The 20,889-nt window shown below is 41.8% G+C and overlaps 4 protein-coding genes and 1 long non-coding RNA gene across 9 annotated transcripts; 3 read left to right on the top strand and 2 right to left on the bottom strand.

Annotated features, from left to right (window-relative positions):
• The first annotated feature begins 200 nt into the window (after positions 1-200).
• LOC121709937 (mitochondrial uncoupling protein 2-like) lies at positions 201-3,401 on the top strand. Of its 3 annotated transcripts, none has more exons than XM_042093676.1 (8): positions 205-344; positions 522-649; positions 1,024-1,223; positions 1,440-1,647; positions 1,803-2,000; positions 2,100-2,201; positions 2,300-2,480; positions 2,643-3,401. In XM_042093676.1, exons 3-8 carry the CDS (start codon positions 1,098-1,100, stop codon positions 2,755-2,757), a joined length of 930 nt encoding a protein of 309 aa, XP_041949610.1. In that variant the 5' UTR covers positions 205-344; positions 522-649; positions 1,024-1,097; the 3' UTR covers positions 2,758-3,401. The 3 variants fall into 3 exon arrangements, with proteins under 3 accessions (XP_041949611.1, XP_041949610.1, XP_041949609.1); XM_042093675.1 differs by having other exon boundaries at positions 1,019-1,223; XM_042093677.1 differs by lacking the exon at positions 522-649 and having other exon boundaries at positions 201-344; positions 1,019-1,223.
• Positions 3,402-6,453: 3,052 nt separating this feature from the next.
• Positions 6,454-10,113, top strand: ucp2 (uncoupling protein 2). Its single transcript, XM_042094093.1, has 8 exons — positions 6,454-6,597; positions 6,781-6,935; positions 7,624-7,832; positions 8,260-8,476; positions 8,768-8,965; positions 9,181-9,282; positions 9,357-9,537; positions 9,763-10,113. The coding sequence occupies exons 3-8, from the start codon at positions 7,707-7,709 to the stop codon at positions 9,875-9,877; spliced, it is 939 nt and encodes a 312-aa protein (XP_041950027.1). The 5' UTR covers positions 6,454-6,597; positions 6,781-6,935; positions 7,624-7,706; the 3' UTR covers positions 9,878-10,113.
• Positions 10,114-13,602, bottom strand: dnajb13 (DnaJ heat shock protein family (Hsp40) member B13). 2 transcript variants are annotated; one of them, XM_042094091.1, is made up of 9 exons: positions 13,519-13,602; positions 13,319-13,388; positions 13,103-13,206; positions 12,689-12,850; positions 12,073-12,230; positions 11,705-11,818; positions 11,483-11,596; positions 10,575-10,651; positions 10,114-10,400 (listed from the first exon to the last, which is right to left on the bottom strand). In XM_042094091.1, exons 2-9 carry the CDS (start codon positions 13,384-13,386, stop codon positions 10,247-10,249), a joined length of 951 nt encoding a protein of 316 aa, XP_041950025.1. In that variant the 5' UTR covers positions 13,387-13,388; positions 13,519-13,602; the 3' UTR covers positions 10,114-10,246. The 2 variants fall into 2 exon arrangements, with proteins under 2 accessions (XP_041950025.1, XP_041950026.1); XM_042094092.1 differs by lacking the exon at positions 13,519-13,602 and having other exon boundaries at positions 13,319-13,512.
• A 32-nt stretch (positions 13,603-13,634) lies between these two features.
• Positions 13,635-19,673, top strand: LOC121710138. The gene is made up of 3 exons (XR_006032103.1): positions 13,635-13,855; positions 13,974-14,074; positions 19,282-19,673. It is a non-coding gene; the product is annotated as an uncharacterized LOC121710138 (long non-coding RNA).
• Positions 16,864-20,716, bottom strand: mrpl48 (mitochondrial ribosomal protein L48). Of its 2 annotated transcripts, none has more exons than XM_042094094.1 (8): positions 20,380-20,716; positions 20,098-20,150; positions 19,969-20,000; positions 19,684-19,772; positions 19,113-19,282; positions 18,800-18,902; positions 18,544-18,633; positions 16,864-17,048 (listed from the first exon to the last, which is right to left on the bottom strand). In XM_042094094.1, the coding sequence occupies exons 1-8, from the start codon at positions 20,398-20,400 to the stop codon at positions 16,974-16,976; spliced, it is 633 nt and encodes a 210-aa protein (XP_041950028.1). In that variant the 5' UTR covers positions 20,401-20,716; the 3' UTR covers positions 16,864-16,973. The 2 variants fall into 2 exon arrangements, with proteins under 2 accessions (XP_041950028.1, XP_041950030.1); XM_042094096.1 differs by having other exon boundaries at positions 20,098-20,173; positions 20,380-20,710.
• Between the last annotated feature and the right edge of the window lie 173 nt (positions 20,717-20,889).

Here is a 20,889-nt window from a genome sequence, read left to right as displayed (position 1 = left end):
TGTTTGCGCAAGAAACAAACACAGCGCAAAATACAGCGCAGGCGATTTTTTTTTTTTTTTTTTTGGTGGGGGGGGGGGGGGGGGGGGGCTCGTTCCGGCGCCCCTGCAGTAAACAGCTTGACAGACCCCGCGGTTAAACATAGACTCGGTTCGTGACTCGTATGCAACTTGACTGACGGCCAGCAGAGCACGGGCATATAAATTCAGAACTTGTTCAACATCATTCCAACACTTATCGGAACGCCCTGAAGCTCACTATACATAAGGAATATACTGCACAGGATTACTGCTGACGAAACAAACGGATTATCAAAAAAAATCAAATATAGGCTAAGCATTTTCAGGTAAAAGTGGAGATTTGTTATTATAAGTAAATTATGTATACGGTTATGTAGTTGCTCATGGAGGACTCTAGTGATTCTGAATGTTGATATGGACGAAAAAAAGACGATATGAAAAGATGAATTCAGAGGGGATAGTAGGCTGCCTACGACTTATATTTTTTTATTGCCCACACCTAGGTATTGGAATTCTGCATTGGATATCACTCCCACACAATTCCATGCACAAAGCTTCAGCTGTCAAACGATTTGAAGAAAAAGTTTACACTGCGCAAGAGACCTGACTGTCACTCCATCCAATTTAACAAGTGCGCAGATTTACACCTCACTTATCAGTCATTGGCTGTGAAGAATTCAGTGCACATAATATTGCAGATAATAATAATAATAATGGTGATGATTAATCAAAAGTTATAATGGGAATTATCATTCTGAATGAGGACTGTAGCTGGAGCACAAGCATGTGGGACAGATCTCATGCACTTTAGACATTTCTTTATTCTTCTCTTCTTTTCTATTTATTTCCTTATTTATACACATATTGCACAGTCATGGAGTCGAAGCATATACTTTGTATAATTGTATGTGACCAATACATTTGAATTTGATTTTATTATTTAAAAATTATTGTTTTACCTCATCACCTTTCAACAACTGTTTTTCTCTGATTAATCTAGTACAGGAAGTGAAACTTGGCTTTGTGAGGAAGATCCCGCTGTACTTCCATCTTAAGTAGCACCTGTGTGATAGACAACCATGGTTGGACTGAAGCGCACTGACCTGGCTCCAACAGCCACGGTGAAGTTCTTTGGCGCCGGAACGGCAGCCTGCATTGCTGACCTTGTAACATTTCCTCTGGACACGGCTAAAGTCCGACTTCAGGTGAGTGGGCATTTCATTTAGGTGGAATTTCCTACACTTTAAAAATGAGTATGAATTACCAAGTTGATACACTGATAATCATAGATATGAATGGATTCATGCTGATAATAATCTCTTCATTTCTTGTGTTTGAGAGACAAAGGTAGACCTACAAAGTACAACGCTACAAGAATTGCTTTGAATATACTGAGTGCTTGGCTATTCTGTATATTTCAGATCCAGGGAGAGGCACTAGCGGCGGAGGGAGTTGTGACAGTGAAGTACCGAGGCGTGTATGGCACCATCACCACCATGGTGCGCACGGAGGGGGCCCGGAGCCTGTACAACGGCTTGGTGGCTGGCCTCCAGAGACAGATGAGCTTCGCCTCGGTCCGCATCGGCCTCTACGACTCCATGAAGCAGTTTTACACAAGGGGTTCGGAAAGTAAGTGGACGTCACTGGTTGGAATTGCTTTGCATTTGTGGTGAATGACAATAGCAACATGAAAAGATGACAATAGACCAGTTACAAAATAGTTTAATAATCTGGTTCACATTCTCTCCAATATATATATTATATATTTCCCTGCCTCCTTCTAGATGCCAGTATTGTTGCCCGTTTGATGGCTGGCTGTACAACTGGTGCCATGGCCGTTGCGTTCGCCCAGCCCACGGACGTGGTGAAGGTCCGATTTCAGGCACAGGCACGCTTGACCGACGGTGGCAAGAGATACAACGGCACCATGGACGCCTACAGAACCATCGCCCGTGAAGAGGGAGTGAGAGGACTTTGGAAAGGTCATTACCTCCAATCCACATTCAGAGACATGCATACGGTGATTCAAACACTCATGTTCATGAGATGAACTAATGTTCATCTCATTGTTTGCATTCCAGGCTGTCTGCCCAACATCACTCGCAATGCCATTGTGAACTGTGCTGAGCTGGTCACATATGACATCATCAAAGAGCTCATTCTCAAGCACGACCTCATGACAGGTAATTTTACTTTCCCTGGTGACGCTGAATTATAGATTTTTCTTACTATTGGGTTCTTGCAGTAGATACCGGTACTGATGCATGTGCTCTCCCCACAGATAACCTTCCTTGCCACTTCACGGCTGCCTTTGGTGCTGGTTTCTGCACCACAATCGTAGCGTCACCTGTGGATGTGGTTAAGACACGGTTCATGAACTCTACACCTGGCCAGTACAGCAGCGCCATTAATTGTGCCTATACAATGCTAACCAAAGAGGGACCCACAGCATTCTACAAAGGGTGTGTAGACTGAGCTTTCTGTCACTTGAAGTAACTACAATAGGCCTATGTCTGGAATAATGGTGTACACAAGCTGATGGTTTTATGCTTTGGTATTTGCGTCATGCTTCACTCATTTGTTTGTAATAATGTTACTGAGGCTTTTCTTTTGTTGTCTCTCAGGTTCATGCCCTCTTTCTTACGACTGGGATCCTGGAATATTGTGATGTTTGTGTCCTATGAGCAAATCAAACGAGGCATGATGAGAGCTCAGCAATCTTGGGAGTCACCGATTTGACGTTCTGAGTCGCCAATTTGATGTTCTGTTTTGAAGGCAATGCGCGATGCATTTGGCAAAATTCACTATGATTGAGCTGGATCGTCATGACGACGTCCATGTAGAGGAAAGAAGGTAGAAATGATGATGGTAGCCTACATGTCTGCCTGAGAGGACTGCAAAGGGGCATTTTCCAAAAGGCACTAAAGATATCATAACAATATCAAAACCACAGACTCAGCTTTTACGGCAGAGCACATGCCCTGATACCTGACGACGGTGAAGCTCTGATATATGTGGCCAAACCTGTGGTGGTTCCTTGTCAATTTAGCATGTGAAAGATGACAAGTGTCAGTAAAGGTTACGAACTTACGGTCAGGGAAGTGTGGGAAAATGGAAGTACAAGGGGATTGTGTTTACACAAACAAGTTGCTGTGTTACAACAGCATATCTCTGTAATGTAATATTGAAATCAACTGCACAATGTAGCTTAAGTTGGGTCCATTATTTAGAGTTTACAGCTTCTATATATTTGTTTAAAAATGTACAGCATATTTGCACAACTCTGTAGCAAGCAAGTTCCTGCTAAGCTTTTGTTTACTATTTGTTTGTTTTTTAATCATTCATGTATGGAAGGTTGAATAAAGATATGGTTTATAATACAATGGTGAATCATTGAGAAACGTTGAGTTTACATTACCCTTACACACATAAACAGAATGATGGAAAAATGTCATTATTCAAAAGTAGGCTACATAACTTTTCACCTTTCACCTAACCAGTTTCATGTTGACACCATCTTTCCACTTGAGATCGGAGCCCTGAAGCCATATTTAGCTGTAATAATGAGCTCCTTGGGTTGACTATAAATTGGAGGCCTACCAAGACCTATTTAGTAGCATAGACTTGGTACTTTCTAGTTTCCCTTGCAAACCACAAACATCACTTCACCAGTAAATTGAATCGTGTCATGCATTATAAACAGCTATAAAGAACGCTTGCTATAAGTGTAGAGAGAGGCTACATTTCTTTGCATATTGAAAGACAAGTCAGTGTACCATGTATAACGTACGTGGAAAGGTGTAGATAAAACAATATGTAAAAATGTACTTTAGACCTACATTAGTCCAGGCTGGACACACCAAAATCAAACATGATTATCAGTGGACAAACATACTGAATAAATAAATTAATGCCTTGATTGTACTTGCTGCTTATGCTGGATTATAGAGCTGGTTGAATAAATAAGTGCATTTTATAACCAGAGACCTCTTTTCTCACTAGCTCAGGATAGAAACTATTATGTCTTAATCAATGCCAGTGACTCTGATCCTAAGCCCTTCACTGAAAGTAAACATGCAGAACTAGATTTGGGGGGGCTTGCATAGAACAGAGTAGATAGAGTACCTACAGTTCCCAAACTGACCCCCAAAATAACGGATGTAGAAGTATGCAAACATTGCGCACAACAGTGCACACACACAAAGGGGCAAAGTAAATCAAAAGGTTTTTATTTGTGTAACTACTATCTTGTGTTACAATTATATCTAAAATACGCTATTCAAATCGATTTCAACATTTTTTTTTAAAAATGCTGTCACGCAACCCCCACTTTGGGAACCATTGGCATAGAACATGGTTCTTTGACTTATGATAGTGTTGATCAATTTCCCATTCAAAATAATAAACATACTTATACTGACATGAAAACAAAATGTTCTGTGGGTGTTTCTGTGTTCTACAACTTAACCATAAACACCTTGGCTATTAGAGGGAAGTCTCCGCAAATGGCTGACATGTGGATTTCATTTGCGGATCTCGAACATCACTGTGACTCAGCAGAACTATACATTGCTTCATATATATTCAGCCTCTAAATGATTCCATACACCACCCAGCCCTTGAAGACCTTAATGGCCCTTTGTGCTGAAATGGTGTCAGTTTAAGGAAACGAAAAAAGAAAGACTGCAAAGAGTAAGTAAAGACAGACAAAGGATTCGTTTGGAATTGGTTGGTTGTCATGCAATGACCATGGGGAGACACTTTTGTTATTCACTGTTAAAGTATTTTTCAATTAACATTTTACTTTTTTCTTTTTTTTCTAAGTGTAGATGGAAAAACTGTGTAACTACCTTTTCAACTTTTGGCTAGCTACATATTTATTGGCAAGGGAATGAATTTAAATGGTATTGCAACGATCTCTATTAAACAAAGGCGAAAACTGCATTTTTGAGAGCCCGGTGTTGGTAGAGCAGTGGGTGTGCACCTAAGAGGATGCTGACTGGCTGGGAGAAGGGGAGTGGTGGGAGAGAAAGAGAGAGCGCGAGAGAGAGAGAGAGAGAGAGAAAGAGAAGGAGAGAGAGAGAAAGATGGAGAGTGGTGGGAGAGAGAAAGAGAGGAGAAAGAAAGATGGGGAGTGGGAGAGAGAGAGAGATGGGGAGTGGTAGGAGAGAGAAAGAGAGGAGAAAGAAAGATGGGGAGTGGGAGAGAGAGAGAGATGGGGAGTGGTAGGAGAGAGAGCAATGAGAGCAATGAGAGCAAAGGTACTGCATCCACTGCTTCATCGGCTGCCAAATGGCCAGTAAGCTAGTGTGTGTGTGTGTGACACCTTTGAGTGTCGAAACGGTATCATCTCTGGGAATATTTGAATCCTTTCTGTAAGAAATGTGATTGGTGGATTCAAATAAAGAATTCAAATGTCTGTTAGAGCGTGTGTGTACGTGTGTGTGTGTAGGTTGAATGATACAGGGTGAGACTGATGGAGAGGTGGACATTTGACATTTAAGAGACTGAAATTTCTCAGGTATGCCCCTTGTGCATATGTACCTGGCAGAGTGTTGTAAAAAAAAAAAGTTTATTGGTCAAAGATGTGTGTGTCCGGCAGAGTGTTCTAAAAAGTAGTAAAACTAGAGAGACGTCAAGTAGTCCGGACAGGGATAACCTTATGCTATATCTGCACACATGGATGGGTTATGAGACACTGGGCCCCTGTTCGCAGACATGAAAAGGGTCCCCCTGCCCACTTCAGAAAGTTTAATGATGACTTTTGGTGAGTTTTGTGGAACCATAACCATCAACAGATTTAAGGCATCTTATCTTCTGTGAAAAAAGATGGCAATTACAAAGCATGATTATCACAAATAGTGTGACCTGTGTTATTTGACTGAGGTGCCCTATTCAGATATCAGGGGTGAATAACATAACCCATGGTATATGATTGAGGGGCCCTATTAAGACATATTACATAACATAACCAGTGTTATTTGAACGAGGGGCCCTATTCAGATATCAGGGGTGGAGAACATAGGCCCTACGTTTAGCGACTTCATGCAGAGGCTTGGGCTTCAGGGCTCTTTGGAATTCTGGGCCTGGGCCCGGTAGGTCCGTTCAGTAATCCATCCCTGTCTGCACACCCATAACTCCTGCATCATATTGATTTTATTCACACCAAAGAGACTGCCTCATGCATTCCAGACTGAACATCTCCCAGAAAATAGGATGCAGGCAATAACCAATGCTGAAGTACGTTAACTTGGGATGTAATTGTTTCTGTATGCAATACTTAAAATGTACAAAAGACAGTCCAGAATAGCTTGGGACACTCTAATAAAACTTTAGAGTTAAGGCATGACGATAAGGCGCATCCAGTCCAACTCAGCATTTCTTGTCAGCTAGCGCAGCTGCTTTCAGGTGACGTCACGCTTTTGTCAGGGTATAAATATCCAGACGCTTCCTCACTTTTGTCTGCGTTCGACCGTGTGGCATCAGCTGAGAGTTGTTTTAGTTTCTTTAAGAGAGGCAAAATAAACTTGCTTGTGAAGTATAGTTTTCCCCCCTGACCGTTTCTTTACACCTTTCACGGTAAGTTTTTTTCTTTCTTTCTTTTATCAGTCGACGGTGTCAAGTTAAAATATCCGATAGGCTAGGACTCAAGTTTCCCAAAGAGAATGTTTGTGTTTGTTTGTTCGGCATGACCATGTTGTTTTATATCGATTCTCATTTCCCAAGTGGCCTGATAACCCGTTTGCATGTTTTTTTTCTCAGACTCCTGGAGTATGCTTTTGTATTGTCTTGTTTTGGAACGATTTTCTATGGAAGATCAAGGCAACGTGATTATAGTTGAAAGTAATTTCAACCAGCGGGATACGTTCAGAGAATCCTGATTTTTGGCTTTTCCATCTTGGGTAACTGGAGTGGAGGTAAGTAGCCTAGTTTTGTTGAATTAAACTCCTCTTTGAAAATAGAGAACTGCCGTATAGCTTAACACGGCCTATGTTTTGTGTCCGTTTTTAGGCTCAATTGGTCAATGGTAGCCTATTGTAGTTTTCTCGGGAAATAAAACCGGGATGTATCCATTTAATTTATCATGACTAATCATTCGTGGGGTGAGGCAGGTCAGACTATTGTTCTCTAAAGCCTTTGTCATTTGTTGCCTAACTGATTCAGCATCGCGGAACTGACTGGTAGGCTACAGCGCTTCCTTTGTAAAGCCACATCAGTACAGTACGCTGAACATTAGCATAGCAACAAAATAGATCCACCAATGAGGGAACGAGTTTAAGGTTCCCAAACTAAACATGTTTGCGTGCAGGCCACACGTGCTGACGCCCTCACCCCTCTTGTACTTTTGTCGTGGGACATGATGTTCTCCTGTAATTATCGCTCTTCCTGTTTTTTTTTTTTTTTTTTTTTTAAAGTTATATAAGACTTTGTAACGTTCAGCTGAAACAATTACTGGTGGCCTGAGAAATTTGGGGGCCTGTTTGGGGGAAAATGTGTGTTCCAAAATAAATAAGCTAATTTGATTTTTTTAAAATGTATTTTATGTAAATAAAGTTTAATACGATTGAAATCCCAATAAATATTTCTTGATTCCCTCTCCTCTAGACTTGAGTTCACCCATCTTGTGTTCACATCATCCACACATCCAAGCATCGCATTTAAAGCCCCTATTGGCCTGACGCAGAAAAATGGTTGGTTTTCGCCCTGCTGAGGTGCCTCCTACTGCTGCTGTGAAGTTTGTTGGCGCTGGAACAGCAGCTTGCATAGCTGATCTGTTCACTTTCCCACTGGACACGGCCAAAGTTCGGCTCCAGGTGAGTTCTTTCATGACTCGGGCCATATTTTTCTTTTTTGCTTTTTGTCTTCCAAACACGTACTATGTGGTTTATACCTGCTACTCCCTAGTGGCGACCTAAGGTACTACAATGTCATGGAAACCATTTTCACTTGCCCACAAACTACCACTTCCTAAAAATACTACTTTTAGAACGTTTACAGGCACATGCTGACCGACACTTTCTCTTTCTCCCAACTCTTGCCTTTTTTTTCCCTTCCCATTTCTTCACGCTTGTAGCTTAAGCAGACCCATGGGATGATGGTTAAGCCCTTGGATTCCACAGGGCCCTTGGACCTTTGCTTGCTGCGTGGACCCTTTTGGCTGGAGTCGGGCTCCTCCTTCCCCATCCCCTGACCCATTCCAGTATCTGTAAAGCCTTTCCAAACCCATTTTGTTCTGTGCAGATCCAAGGAGAAGCCCAAGGCCACAGCCATTCTGGGCAGGCCAAGGGGCTGCAGTACCGAGGCGTGTTTGGCACCATCACCACCATGGTGCGCACCGAGGGGGCCCGGAGCTTGTACAGCGGGCTGGTGGCTGGCCTCCAGAGACAGATGAGCTTTGCCTCAGTCCGCATTGGCCTCTACGACTCGGTCAAGCAGTTTTACACCAAGGGCTCAGAGCGTGAGTTTGTGTTAGGCGTATGTTAAATGGTAGTTTGTACTAATGGTTCATAATTTGAAATGGTGGTCCTCATTAGCACTTGAGACCCAATCCATAACCTCTAGGTCTACATGTGGAGGGGTACATTTAAAATGAAGTTTCTTGACCTGTTGGTCTGGTTAAAACATCTAACATTTCAGTTAATTAAATTAATAATGAACAAAAAAATAAACAAGACTGTTTTGGTCATAACACTTCTGAGACTTATTTTAATTATGTTAATTTACTGTTCTTCCTCTTTTTGAACTGTAGACGTTGGAATAGGTAGCCGCCTTCTGGCAGGCTGCACAACTGGTGCTATGGCCGTGGCTGTGGCGCAGCCGACTGATGTGGTCAAGGTGCGCTTTCAGGCGCAGGTCAGCTGTAGAGGCACTGCCAAGCGATACCACGGTACCATAGACGCCTACAGGACCATCGCCAGAGAGGAGGGCATCCGAGGGCTGTGGAGAGGTAAGGGAGGGTGTGAAGAGACTGCACTTGGTCTGGTCTAGTCTACACCTTGCATGCATTCAGGCGCAGAGTTTGGTTCTGCAATGGCCGCTGCATTTACAGAAATATGTGCATGACCTGCATGCAAATCAAATTTGCTTGCATTGGAAATATTTATATCCGCTTCATTTTAATTAAAACTTCCTGTGTGGCTATGCCGCGTGTGTCTTTGGCAGGGATGGGCCCAAACATCACCCGCAACGCCATAGTGAACTGCACTGAGCTGGTCACTTACGACCTCATTAAGGATGCCCTTCTCAGATCAACCCCCATGACTGGTAATTGTTCTTCTTGCGCTTCACTTCTCCATAGTAAATATTCAGTATTTACAGTTGGGACACTTCTGTTGCAGATGATCTACCGTGCCACTTTACATCGGCCTTCGGTGCAGGCTTTTGCACTACGGTGATCGCCTCGCCGGTCGATGTTGTGAAGACAAGATACATGAACTCCTCTCACGGCCAGTACAGCGGTGCTGTGAACTGTGCTCTCTCCATGCTGCTCAAAGAGGGGCCCATGGCGTTCTACAAAGGGTAGGTCACAACATTGCTTCCATAAGGCCTGGATTTGTGCTTCAGCCCCTTCTTGCACACTTGATGCTAAGTACAAAATGGGCTCTGACCACAAAGCAGCTGTATTGGAGTTAAGGGCTTTCTCAAAGGGTTGGGGGATATCAAGGTAAAGTGTGTGGACGTCTACCTCCCACGGTCACTGGAGATGTTTCTAATGCTAATTGTATCCTGTTCTCATTTCTCCAGGTTCATGCCCTCTTTCCTGAGGCTGGGCTCGTGGAACGTGGTGATGTTCGTGACATACGAGCAGCTGAAGCGTGCCATGATGATGGCCCGCAACAACCGGGCCTCTCCACTCTAGATGGGATTCTGTGCGCATGTGCCTGAAGCTCCTCATGCGTCACTCTTGCTTATCTACCTCTCTTTGATATTAGTCTAGTTCCAAAAGCCCCCAACCCTTGTTTACATCTATGCTTGCAGTCAGTTTTTAAAACTAGTTTCACTCAAGGTACCCCTGAAGATGGAAAGCTTGTCCTTTGTCCTCTTGTCTTACAAAGCTTAAGTGTTTTTAATTCAAATAAAATACTGTTTTATGTATTCGTTTTTGGATGTTTATTTTAGTGTAAAGGTGTATTGAATTAGAGGTTGGGGTGGAAGGAGGAATGGCATATGCCTTATATATAATTTTTTTTTTTTGGTGTATTCTGAATGGGGCTTTTGGTTTGAAGGATCAGGTACGAAAAGCTTGCTTAATGAGCTGTTTCTTCTCTGCGGAGAGCCTCTGGGGGAAGTGAAGGGAAAACTTGATGATGAGGTTTCCTTTCGTGCCCGTGCAGCTGGCTAGTGGCATCCCCTCCCCTGGGACCCCCTTACTGTAAGTGGGACTAAAGACAAACACGCACTTCATTAGCATCCTTTGGACATCAGTGAGCAGCAACAAGATCTTTTTTTTGAGATTGACAACATTTAACTTGGCAGGGGAATTCGTTCACAATAACTAAGAAATGCTTACTTCTGCCATAGTGGTGACAGTTGTGAAAGATGACGGCAATACTTACTGCACAATATCATTGATTGGAATGCTGAGAAGCCTGCTGTCTAGTGTCTCAACATCCACAGAGAAACCTGTCAGAGCCTGGGAGTGTGGAGGATGTGCCAGCAGTTATAAAAGAAATAGACACATCTTTAAAATGAAACCTATGCTTGTTTTATATGTTCATCAGATTATCTTAACATAACCACTATTATATTCAAGGCAGGTTAAATTACATATAGCACATCTCATCCTAGTTGTATGTTCAGTAGACGGTACATAACCGTGCCAAGTATTAGCCTAATGCAGTTTTACATCAGACCACTGTAGGTGACTACAGGATAGGCCAAGCCTACCTGTAAAGGTAGAAACTGATTTCATGATAACTTTCAGGTTAAGCACTAAAAATAGGATTTGAGCTGACATTGGGATATGAGCAGACCCACATCACTTAAACATACCTACACTTAAAACAGCTGCTTACTTATTACCACAATGGAACAAAGTTCTGTTAGCTATTTATAAACCTACATCTTGCAATTTAAGCATCCTAAGGGATTTTAGTCCTGTGTGCCTACTGAAGAAAAGGACAATTTTATTGACTTTTTATTGGATTTTCTGGAATTAAACAAATGACTAAATAAAGCACTACTCTACTACCTCTCTTTCCAACTTGCAACTGCAAGGTGTACCTTATCAATCGATTAGGAAGTAGCATCACCCGTTTAGTTCTATGCATCAAAATTACCACAGATTCCAGACTTGAGGCAGTAGTGCTACATTTTTACAGGCCAGCAATACCAACACCAGCAGCTCTAGACCTATTTAATGGCAGTGCTTGAGAGGGGTTTCTTGGCTCAAAGTGAACATTCCCAACAAACATACTGAGAGATTGGGCTGTCACCCATACCGAAGTCTGTTGCAATGTCTTACCTTCTCCAGAGATATATGAGCGGTGTAAATCAAGTCATCATTCTGACGGGTAAACCGGGGATGGCTCTTCTGACGCACAATAAACACAATATCTGCTGGGATATTATTAGGGCCCTGCAAAAAAAAAAAAAAAAAAAGCCTAAATAATTATCAATAATAATAATAAGAGTGAATACATGCCCAGTTAATTAACAGGGAAAATGCCACTGAATGCCACTTCACCTGATCTCCTTCATTTGGGAATGTTATTCTGGTCCCTTCGTTCCATCCTGGTTTGACATTGATGGTGAGAATCTTGTCTCTGATGCTGGATGTGTGTCCATCTTCATTCATAACCTGCCAAACAATGAACATCAATCAATCAATCAATCAATCGAACATGTTAAAACAATGAAGGACAGTTTGAGAGGAAATGGAAAAGACATTTAAACTTTTAAAGGTTGTATATCAAGCTCAAGTATGCAATTTCATTATAGAAAATAATTTCACGTCAGTGGCAATGTGCTACATTAATACAGAGGCCTGAGACTAAAGAAAATGTCTATCCCTTGATAATGTAGGGCTGATGATGGGAAAGCCTTCTGACTTACCCTGCGAGAAATTTTGATCTTTTTGGTGCATCCATAAAAGAGGTCCTCTAAGGCCAAATGGAGATCTCGCTCAATGGGTGGATCTTGCTTTTTTACTCCTCTTCCTCGCAGTCCACCAAATGCAATGTTAACCTCATGCCCCTCTCTCGTGTGGAAATCTAGAGGATGCAATTCCATTTAGACATGTTGCCAATCAAATCCAAAAAACAAGACTGAAATAAGTTTTTGGATCTGGTTAAAGGGAAACTTGGCAGGATTTCCCCCTCTGCTGGAGAAATTGTGCATCATGCTATTTCAAACTGTGGAAAAAGGTAACGATAAAGCACATGGGTTTGTTTACAAGCTAGCGAACGGTTAGCATAAGTTTGGTTACGATGTTACAAGGTAAGAAACACGATTTAAAACGAGTTTCTTGTTTCTCACTTCTCTTTCCGGGACGGTAAGTCTCAATGTTGCAAGGTTGGTTTTCCGCCTGGGGACGCTAAGTCACCATTTTTACCGGAACAGGTCATTTAACCATCCAAATTATTTCTAAACGGGTTTATTACGTTGAAATAGTTGCCAAGTTCCCCTTTAAAATAGCATACAACTTGGTTAAATTTGGCAAGTAACCTACCAGCAAAAGGATTGTCTCCCCCAAAGAACTGTCTGAATATTTTATCTGGATTTTCAGGATAGGTGTATCCCGCTGTCCAAGCTCCATTTTCTCTAGCCTCCTCTGGAATGCCTCCTTTCAAACCCTCTTCTCCAAACTTATCATATGTGGCCTTATTCTGAGCTGATATTGGACAAATGCAAAACATGCAGTAGATGTAGTTTATGTTGTCAAATAATGAAAAGGCTTCATCGGGACTAATGATACAACTCTGATCATGAAAAAAAGAAACTGTGACTGTTTCTCTATTCCCTTTTAAATGTAGGCCCACACCTACATCAGTGGACTTCACAAAACGGACCATTACGTATTCATGGTATTGAGATAGCCATACCCTACGTTGAACAAAACGTTGAAGAAAGATGAAAAACTTACGATCACTCAAAACATCATAGGCCTCTGCAAGCAGATTGAACTTTTCGTAAGCGCCTGGCTGGTCATTAGTTTGGGGATGATTTTTCAAAGCAAGACGTCGATACCTGGACAGAACAGCCAGAGGTAAACATAAACTGGCAAATCTCGATAGATGAAGACTCAGTGAGGAAAATTATAGGTAGGCCTACAGTAAACCATAACGTTACTATCTCTTACGCTTTTTTGATTTCAGCATCTGTTGCATTTCTGTTGATTTCCAAGGCGGCATAGTAATCCCGACCCATAACTGTCACAAAAACACAATGCGCTCACTCATTCAAACAGCTGTGGGCTAATGAATGAATCACATAGCACTACGTTACGACATAATTTGTAACGGTAACACTTGCAATATTTCGTATGGTCCTACTGTTTACCTTCACTTCATCTGACCCCTCCCGAATCTGAAGAACCTAGTCTATGATCAGACTGAACGTGTTTTGGTCTGTGTTTGGTTACTATGGATACGCAGCTCCAAGTGCTGAGAGGATTCGTAGGCCTAGTTCCTCAAGAGTTTTCATTTTTCAATTATTCAAGAGAGGTCGTGATTAGTACTCTTAATATCTGGCATTTTAAACATTTTTTCTAGTTTACGTCATTATTTACAAGAATAACAGAAATATTTTAAGATTAATTATACCAATGCAATGCAGCAGGGGGCGCAGTTTGATCATGATGCCAACAAGGACTACTGAGTGCATAGATTATGACTGAGTGAGTCTGACCAACAAGATCCCTCACATGCATGACTGCAGGGCTTTGTAACATCTATTACAGTGATGATTTATTCCAAAAGAAAGAAATGTATCATAATTCTTTATATCGCCATCAGTCTCCAGCCACCCGACAACACCCTAAGACGCACAGACCTCAGATGCAGTGAATAGTTGGATAAATACAGTTTTTCCAGATGACATGTCTACAGAGATAAATGTATACAGAGTATATATGTTGAGTATAAATAGACATATAACTATATAAATATATATAATGTATAGTATGGGGTGTTAGCAGTGCAAGGTCATAGGTGAAACAGTGTAGGAGTAAATGTAAACAGGTAAGCAGTGCAATACAGTCCATGTAAACAGGTAAACAGTGCAGTAGTAAAAAGTAAGCAGGTAAACTAGTAACAGCTAAAGTGCAAATGCTAGACAGGAGGTGAGGTTTTGTTCAGCAGTATTAACAGCCTCTGGAAAGAAGCTGTACCTGAGCCTGCTGGTGTGGGAGCGCAGGCTCCTGTATCACCTGCCAGACGGGAGTAGACAAGACCATGGTTTGGGTGGGTGGCATCCTTGACAATGGATTTGGCTTTGTTTTTACAGTGTTTATGATATGTGTTGTGGATAGAGCGTTTATGATGTGTCGTGGATGTATCCTGGATTACAGATTACCTGACCGAACGGCCAAAGTTCGTCAGACTGATGAACTGTCTCTCTGACACTGTGATCAGCAGCACGAGCTCCACAGGGGACTGTGCTCTCCAGTCCTGTTAGTATAAGTATAAATACTCTTTTGATCCCGTGAGGTAAATTTGGTCTCTGCATTTATCCCAATCCGTAAATTAGTGAAACACACTCAGCACACAGTGAACACACAGGTGAAGCACACACTAATCCCCGGCGCAGTGAGCTACCAGCTACAACACCGGTGCTCGGGGAGCAGTGAGGGGTTAGGTGCCTTGCTCAATGGCAATTCAGCCGTTCCTACTGGTTGGGGTTCGAACCGGCAACCCTCTGGTTACAAGTCCGAAGCGCTAACCAGTAGGCCACGGCTGCCCCCTGTTCACCCTGTACACGTCTGACTTGCTACAACACTGAGTGAGTCATGCCACATGCAGAAGTTTTCTGACATCACTGCAATTGTGGGGTGTATCAGGGACGAGCAAGAGGAGGAGTACAGGAGCCTGGTGGAGGACTTTGTGCAATGGTGCAAACTCAACCACCTTCAACTCAACACTGCGAAGACCAAGGAGATGGTGGTGGATTTCCGCAGGTCTAAGCCCGCTCTGTACGTCCTGAGGCGGCTGCGGTCCTTCAATGTCTGCAGCAAGCTCCTCAGGATGTTTTACCAGTCTGTTGTTGCCAGCGTCCTCTTCTATGCTGTGGCATGTTAGCAACTTGGTTGGCAATGGGAAATTCGCCTTATTCACCTGGCGGCCAGAATGAGGCTAAAGGTTACACTTGCCATTACACCTCGTCCAGCAGATGGTGGTGGTAATGCACTCCGTTTGCAAACTCACCGAAAAAGAAAAAGGTTTCACTGGCCTGTTCTTCTTCAGTGAGATTTTTTTGGCAGTTTGCAAACGTAGTGCATTACCACTACCATCTGCTGGACCGAGGTGTAATGGCAAGTGTACCCTTTAGCCTCGTTCTGGCCGCCGGGTGAATAAGGCAAATTGCATTGCAACCAACAAAGTTGCTAACTTACTTAGCGACTATGGTTTTGGGAAACGCGCCCCAGGCTGTTAAGGAAAGCTGGCTCTGTCGTGGGAGCTGAACTGGAGTGCATCACCGTCATACACAACTGACAGACTGAGGAAGTAATTTGTCCCCAGGGCCAAATGTTCAATGTTTCACTAAAGGGAAGAGGAGAGATAGACTTCTCTGCATAGTCTGTCTGCCTCTCCACCTTTTTCCATGTTTGTGTACTGACTGTCAACTGGCTTACTGTTTTTACTGCTACACTGTTTACAGGCTAGATTAGCACATTTGCACAACACCTCCCTCTCAGCCTGGATTGTGGCCTTACCTAATACTTGACCAATGGCTGTAACCCTATTACTTCAATCTATTCTTGCACTGCTATAGCTTTTTATATTACTTTGTCTACATTATTCTCTTATATGGCCATATTTATTTAATGCTGGTTTCTAGACTTTATTCTTGCACTGTTGGACTTACTTACTTGCACCATCACCATGACACTCACTCTCTCAGATCACCTTACCATGCATGCAGAATTTTTTATCTTCTACTGTCTTTATTGTTCAGTGTTTTTTAATATTTATATTACTTTTTCTGCTGTAAGTGCATGTTGTGAATTTCCCCTTAGGGATCAATAAAGTTAACCTGACTCTCGCCAGATGAATTTCGTTCCGCCTAGCTCCACTCATCCATCTGGGACCAATCCATTGGAGTGTTGCTTCAGAAGGCTGGGCCTAATCAAAAAATGCTTGCATATGATTGAATAAGCCACTTGTCCGTCATCTATTGACATGCTACTTCAACCCCTCACATCGAAGCCAACCCGTGACGCTGATAACAGTCTCACAGTCGCTTCTACGCTATGTCACATCTATGAAACTCCCACCCTGCGTCCAGATTGTATGATAGAGTCAATCTCGTGCTGAAATCACTCTCAATGGAAGAGGTCCCAGATGGATGTGAGTGAAGCTAGGCGGAGCTAAGCAGAACGAAATTCATCTGGCGAGAGTCAGGTTACAATAAAGTATCTATCTATCTATCTATCTATCTATATGCATCTCAACCATATTACCTGTCAATTCTATGAATCTTTGCAGTGGCCTATTCGGAAACATTTTGTTATACTGTAGGGCCATAAAAATCAATGACATGAAGGAAAAGTCCTAGGCCTACCAAAGAAATGAAATAACTTTTTTTATATAAGTGAATCACCTTTTCCATATGAAAACACAGGCTTACTTTGTCCATGTAAACTCTGTAATAAATCATGATGCATGAAACAATGAATGAAAACACATGTTTAGTTTTAAATAAAAATGTATTTAATTATTACCTGAAACACACCAACATATAAACATTTTGTATGTAAGTTTGACAAAAATACAGAAAGGTAAGATACAAGCATTTGTCTAACTTATTTGTGCAATCAGTCCCTCAAGTTCTGGTCGAGCTTTGAAGCGTGTGAGGTAGTCTGCTTCGGTATGCTATATTGAGAGAAGGAGAAGGAGAGACAGAGAGATGTATGAGATATGAAAATATGAGATATGAAGTTTCAGATGCAGGTCTATGTATTAGTGTTGGGCAGTGGTAGTGTAGTGGCTAAGGAACTGGGCTAGCATGCGGCAGCCTACAAAGTTGTGGGTTCAATCCTTGTACACGGACATGCCCCCAGAGTGTAGCGCTGTAACTCAAGCTAGGTAAAACTGATTGTTTTAGGGTTTTTTTCGTACCGACAGTGCTCGGTGACCTCGAGAAACCGAGATCTACTGTATGTGAAAACTTGCTCTGGGGAGAATGGCCCTTGTAATATAATTGCCATATGTAAGTCGCTTTGGATAAAAGCGTTTACTAAATGAATACATGTAAATGTATTATATCTTATGTCAGGAAGGAAATTTAAAGGAGTGGTCCGCAATTCTACTCCAAAACACTTGTTAAAGGTGCTCTAAGCAATGCCACACATTTTTTAGGCTAAAACATTTCATGTGACTTAAACATCACCTATAACCAACCGCTAGCTGTCTGTCTGTGTCCTGAATACACTGTAAAAAAACGCGATCTCTGTGGACAGCCCAGGCTCCAAAAACGGCAACAAAAACAACCTGGGCAAACCTAGCCCCATAAAAACATAAACTGTTCCAGCAAATCACAGACGAGATGCGCGTTTAGGAGAGTTTCAATTTCACGGGAGCAGCACGGGAAAGAGGGGGAGGAAGTAGCGAGCTAGCTCTCTATTTGTTTGAAAGTCAACAGAAGTGACGTTACCCAGCATCGCTTAGAGCACCTTTAAAATTCAGCAAATCACTCTTGTCTAGATGTCTGTCTAAAGCCCGGTGTACACTTGCGCCGACATGAGTTTACGGTCACTTGCCACGCACATCAGTCTTTAACTAGCAAACCCTGGATGAACAATGGATTTTACGGAGCGGTGCCAACAAAATATAACTGAATTGTAATTTCCATGGCGTCGGCGGCAAAGTGCAATGCTGGTGTGCGGAGTGGTATTGAGAACAATAGAATCTAACATGTGTCAGCGACAGCGTCGGTATGTGTAGCCCTTAGCTCTGAGTGCTCAGGTGTTCTTATAGCAAAGCAGATCTAGGAATACCGAGCCAATCATCTGATTGGTGAATAACTGGAAGTTACTTTTTAAATTGCATTGCATGGGGCAACAACAGTGTCAGTGTTTGACATTGCACTGGTTCTAAAGTAATGTACTAATTTATATAAATAAAGAATTAGATATCATTTTAAAACTATTTAAAACTCTATGGTTTTCACCAAATTTTGATGTCACACTGACCAGACGAGTAAATAATTCCAGGCAATCAGCACGTTGCCTCATGAGCACATAAGGCAAGGGAGCAATTTTATCAGCTGCTGAGCTCAAAGATCAACAACTTTTCGCCAGAATTGTGGACTGCATCTTTTAAAGCTTTTGGACAAATACGTGTTATGACAGAGGGTGGCTAATCTTACCTCCTTCACGGAAAGCTGGACTCCCTCGGGTTGGTTTCTCAAGAGCACTTCCAGGAAAATGGGACAAAACGCTGCATTCAACTGACTGATCTACAAACAAAACACAAATATTTAAAATGTGTGTTAGCACAACTCAGTAAATACATTTTACTTTATATCAGTGACCACAACCCTTATGTTTAAGAGTGTTTTGTGCTTTTGTTTTCTGTGAAACTGGTGCAAATGGGAAGAGATGACGAGAGAGGATGCAGGTCACCTGAACAACTCTTTCATGAGTCTTCAGGATGGCATCCACGTACATCTTGGTGCCTTGCTCTTGCATGATCATCATCTCTGTAGTCTTGGTTGGTAAAGCATAGCTTTCAAGTGAAAAGATAACATATTGTGACGAATACTGCGATGAACGATTGTACCGCAATGCATCAGCCCCCAGTAAAAAGACTTCACAATTAATGACAATCAATTGGACTAAAACTAGCAAAAATCAGCTTTGTCATTAGTTTTTATTACATTAATGCCAATTAAAAGGTACCTACAGAAACCCTAGAGAGGCGGAGGAGAGATGTTACCTTTCATCTACTGAGACATTGAAGCGGTTGCATAGATTATGGATGTACTGGGAGTAGTGTTCCACCAGAGTCATATCATATCCGGACACTGACACATTAAGCATTCCGTACGCTGTACTGGTTGCCGCTTTAATCTGTTTCATTTGAAGTTTGTCTTTTTTCTTCTTAGGCTAGACAAGTCAGCAAAAATACAAATGGAAAAACATTATTTGATTTTCAGACTCCAGACTGGTCCAACATCACATACTATGAAGACATCCAACTAAAGACAGTTTTAAACAAATAAAACCTTTTTGTTCAAATGTCTGCCAGAACAGACTATACTGACTGAATAAAAATAAAATGCAATGCACATTAACATGCTAAAACAATGTGTTGTCCCGTTAAACATTTACTTATATGATGGTATGACAGCTACATTGGATTCCTTTGAGAAACTGGTAGAAATGCCCCAGTTTAGGAACTAATGGTTGTCCGAATCCCCAACTGTCAGTAATAATGAATTATATATTATATACCATTTCACATTTCATGTTAGACTGAGACAGAGATGATGAAAACAGGTGCTTACCGCTTCTTTAGGGAGGAGGTACTTGTATCTTCCTATACCATGAGTTGGCATGGATTTATAATATCTCTCAATGGTCACAGAACAGCCCCCTGAAGTAACACATGAAGCCCGTTATCTCTTCATTAAGTGCAGGACTGTCTGTTCTTATGATAACTGAATGTTTATTACAAGCATTGTTGAATGTAGTTTATAGTTTCTACGGGCTGCGTTAGCATAATCCTCAATGCAGTTGCACAAGGTGAGCCATGTAAAGATGGATTCATGATGTACTCAAAAATGCCTTACCAAAGAGCGTCCTTAACATGAAATCCGAGGACCTTTAGGTAATGAAAACAGAAAAACAGAGTTAACGTTATGTTTTCATGTTTGAAGTCCCTGCATGATGACCGCGTCCACTGAAAGTTAAAGCATTACCTGAATAATGACAATGCATGGTCCAGACTCCCAGTGTGTCGTATTTCTGAAACCTGCAATAGTACACATCTTCAACCTTAGAATGAGATGTATTGAATTCGTTTTTACCAATGCCATGACCGCACGTCATTTCTGTAGCAGACTAGCACATAGTAAATTCATGTTAACTCAAATTTACTTGCTAGCCACAGCACATGTGACCTTTTTCCATTTTGTCAATACCCAACATGTTTGCTTACACACAAGATGACATAATATTGATGTGTATTTTAAAGACTTTACCTTTCTTAAAACTGGGTTCATTTTCTCACGAGTAACACGCCAAATTAATTCAACAGTGCATACAGTGAATACAGGTTTGCTCCATCGATTGCCCTCTGCCTGTGTAACTTTGTTCGTCTATTTTAGTTGCTCGCGGAAACAATAATTCACAATAGTTCCTAGCTGGATTTTTTACGTTCCGCTCGATCTGATAGTTGTGTCTGTTTAACGTGTATCATCGTCTGTGAGATTAGAAATAGAATGTCTCCATCTGAATAAGATGAATATTAAATTTAGTCCAATCCATTGGTCAGGTTTTATGTTTGATTAAATTATGTTGGTCGAGCTGTCACTTCTACAACGTTACAACATTTTTGTTAGTCAGAAATATTCATCATGGCACAATCACAGTGAAAACAGGCTTATATCGGGTAATATCCACAATTCTCTTCATAACTAATAATTAAAAAAAAAAGCCACCCCATGCCCCCCGTGTCACGCTGTTATCGATGACGTTGCGCGCCTGAACAG

The sequence above is a fragment of the Alosa sapidissima genome, chromosome 5 (genome assembly GCF_018492685.1).
Source record: "Alosa sapidissima isolate fAloSap1 chromosome 5, fAloSap1.pri, whole genome shotgun sequence".
Classification (NCBI taxonomy): domain Eukaryota; kingdom Metazoa; phylum Chordata; class Actinopteri; order Clupeiformes; family Clupeidae; genus Alosa; species Alosa sapidissima.
The sequence above is the reverse complement of the archived record's forward strand: the minus strand, read 5'-3'. Positions and strand labels throughout refer to the sequence as shown.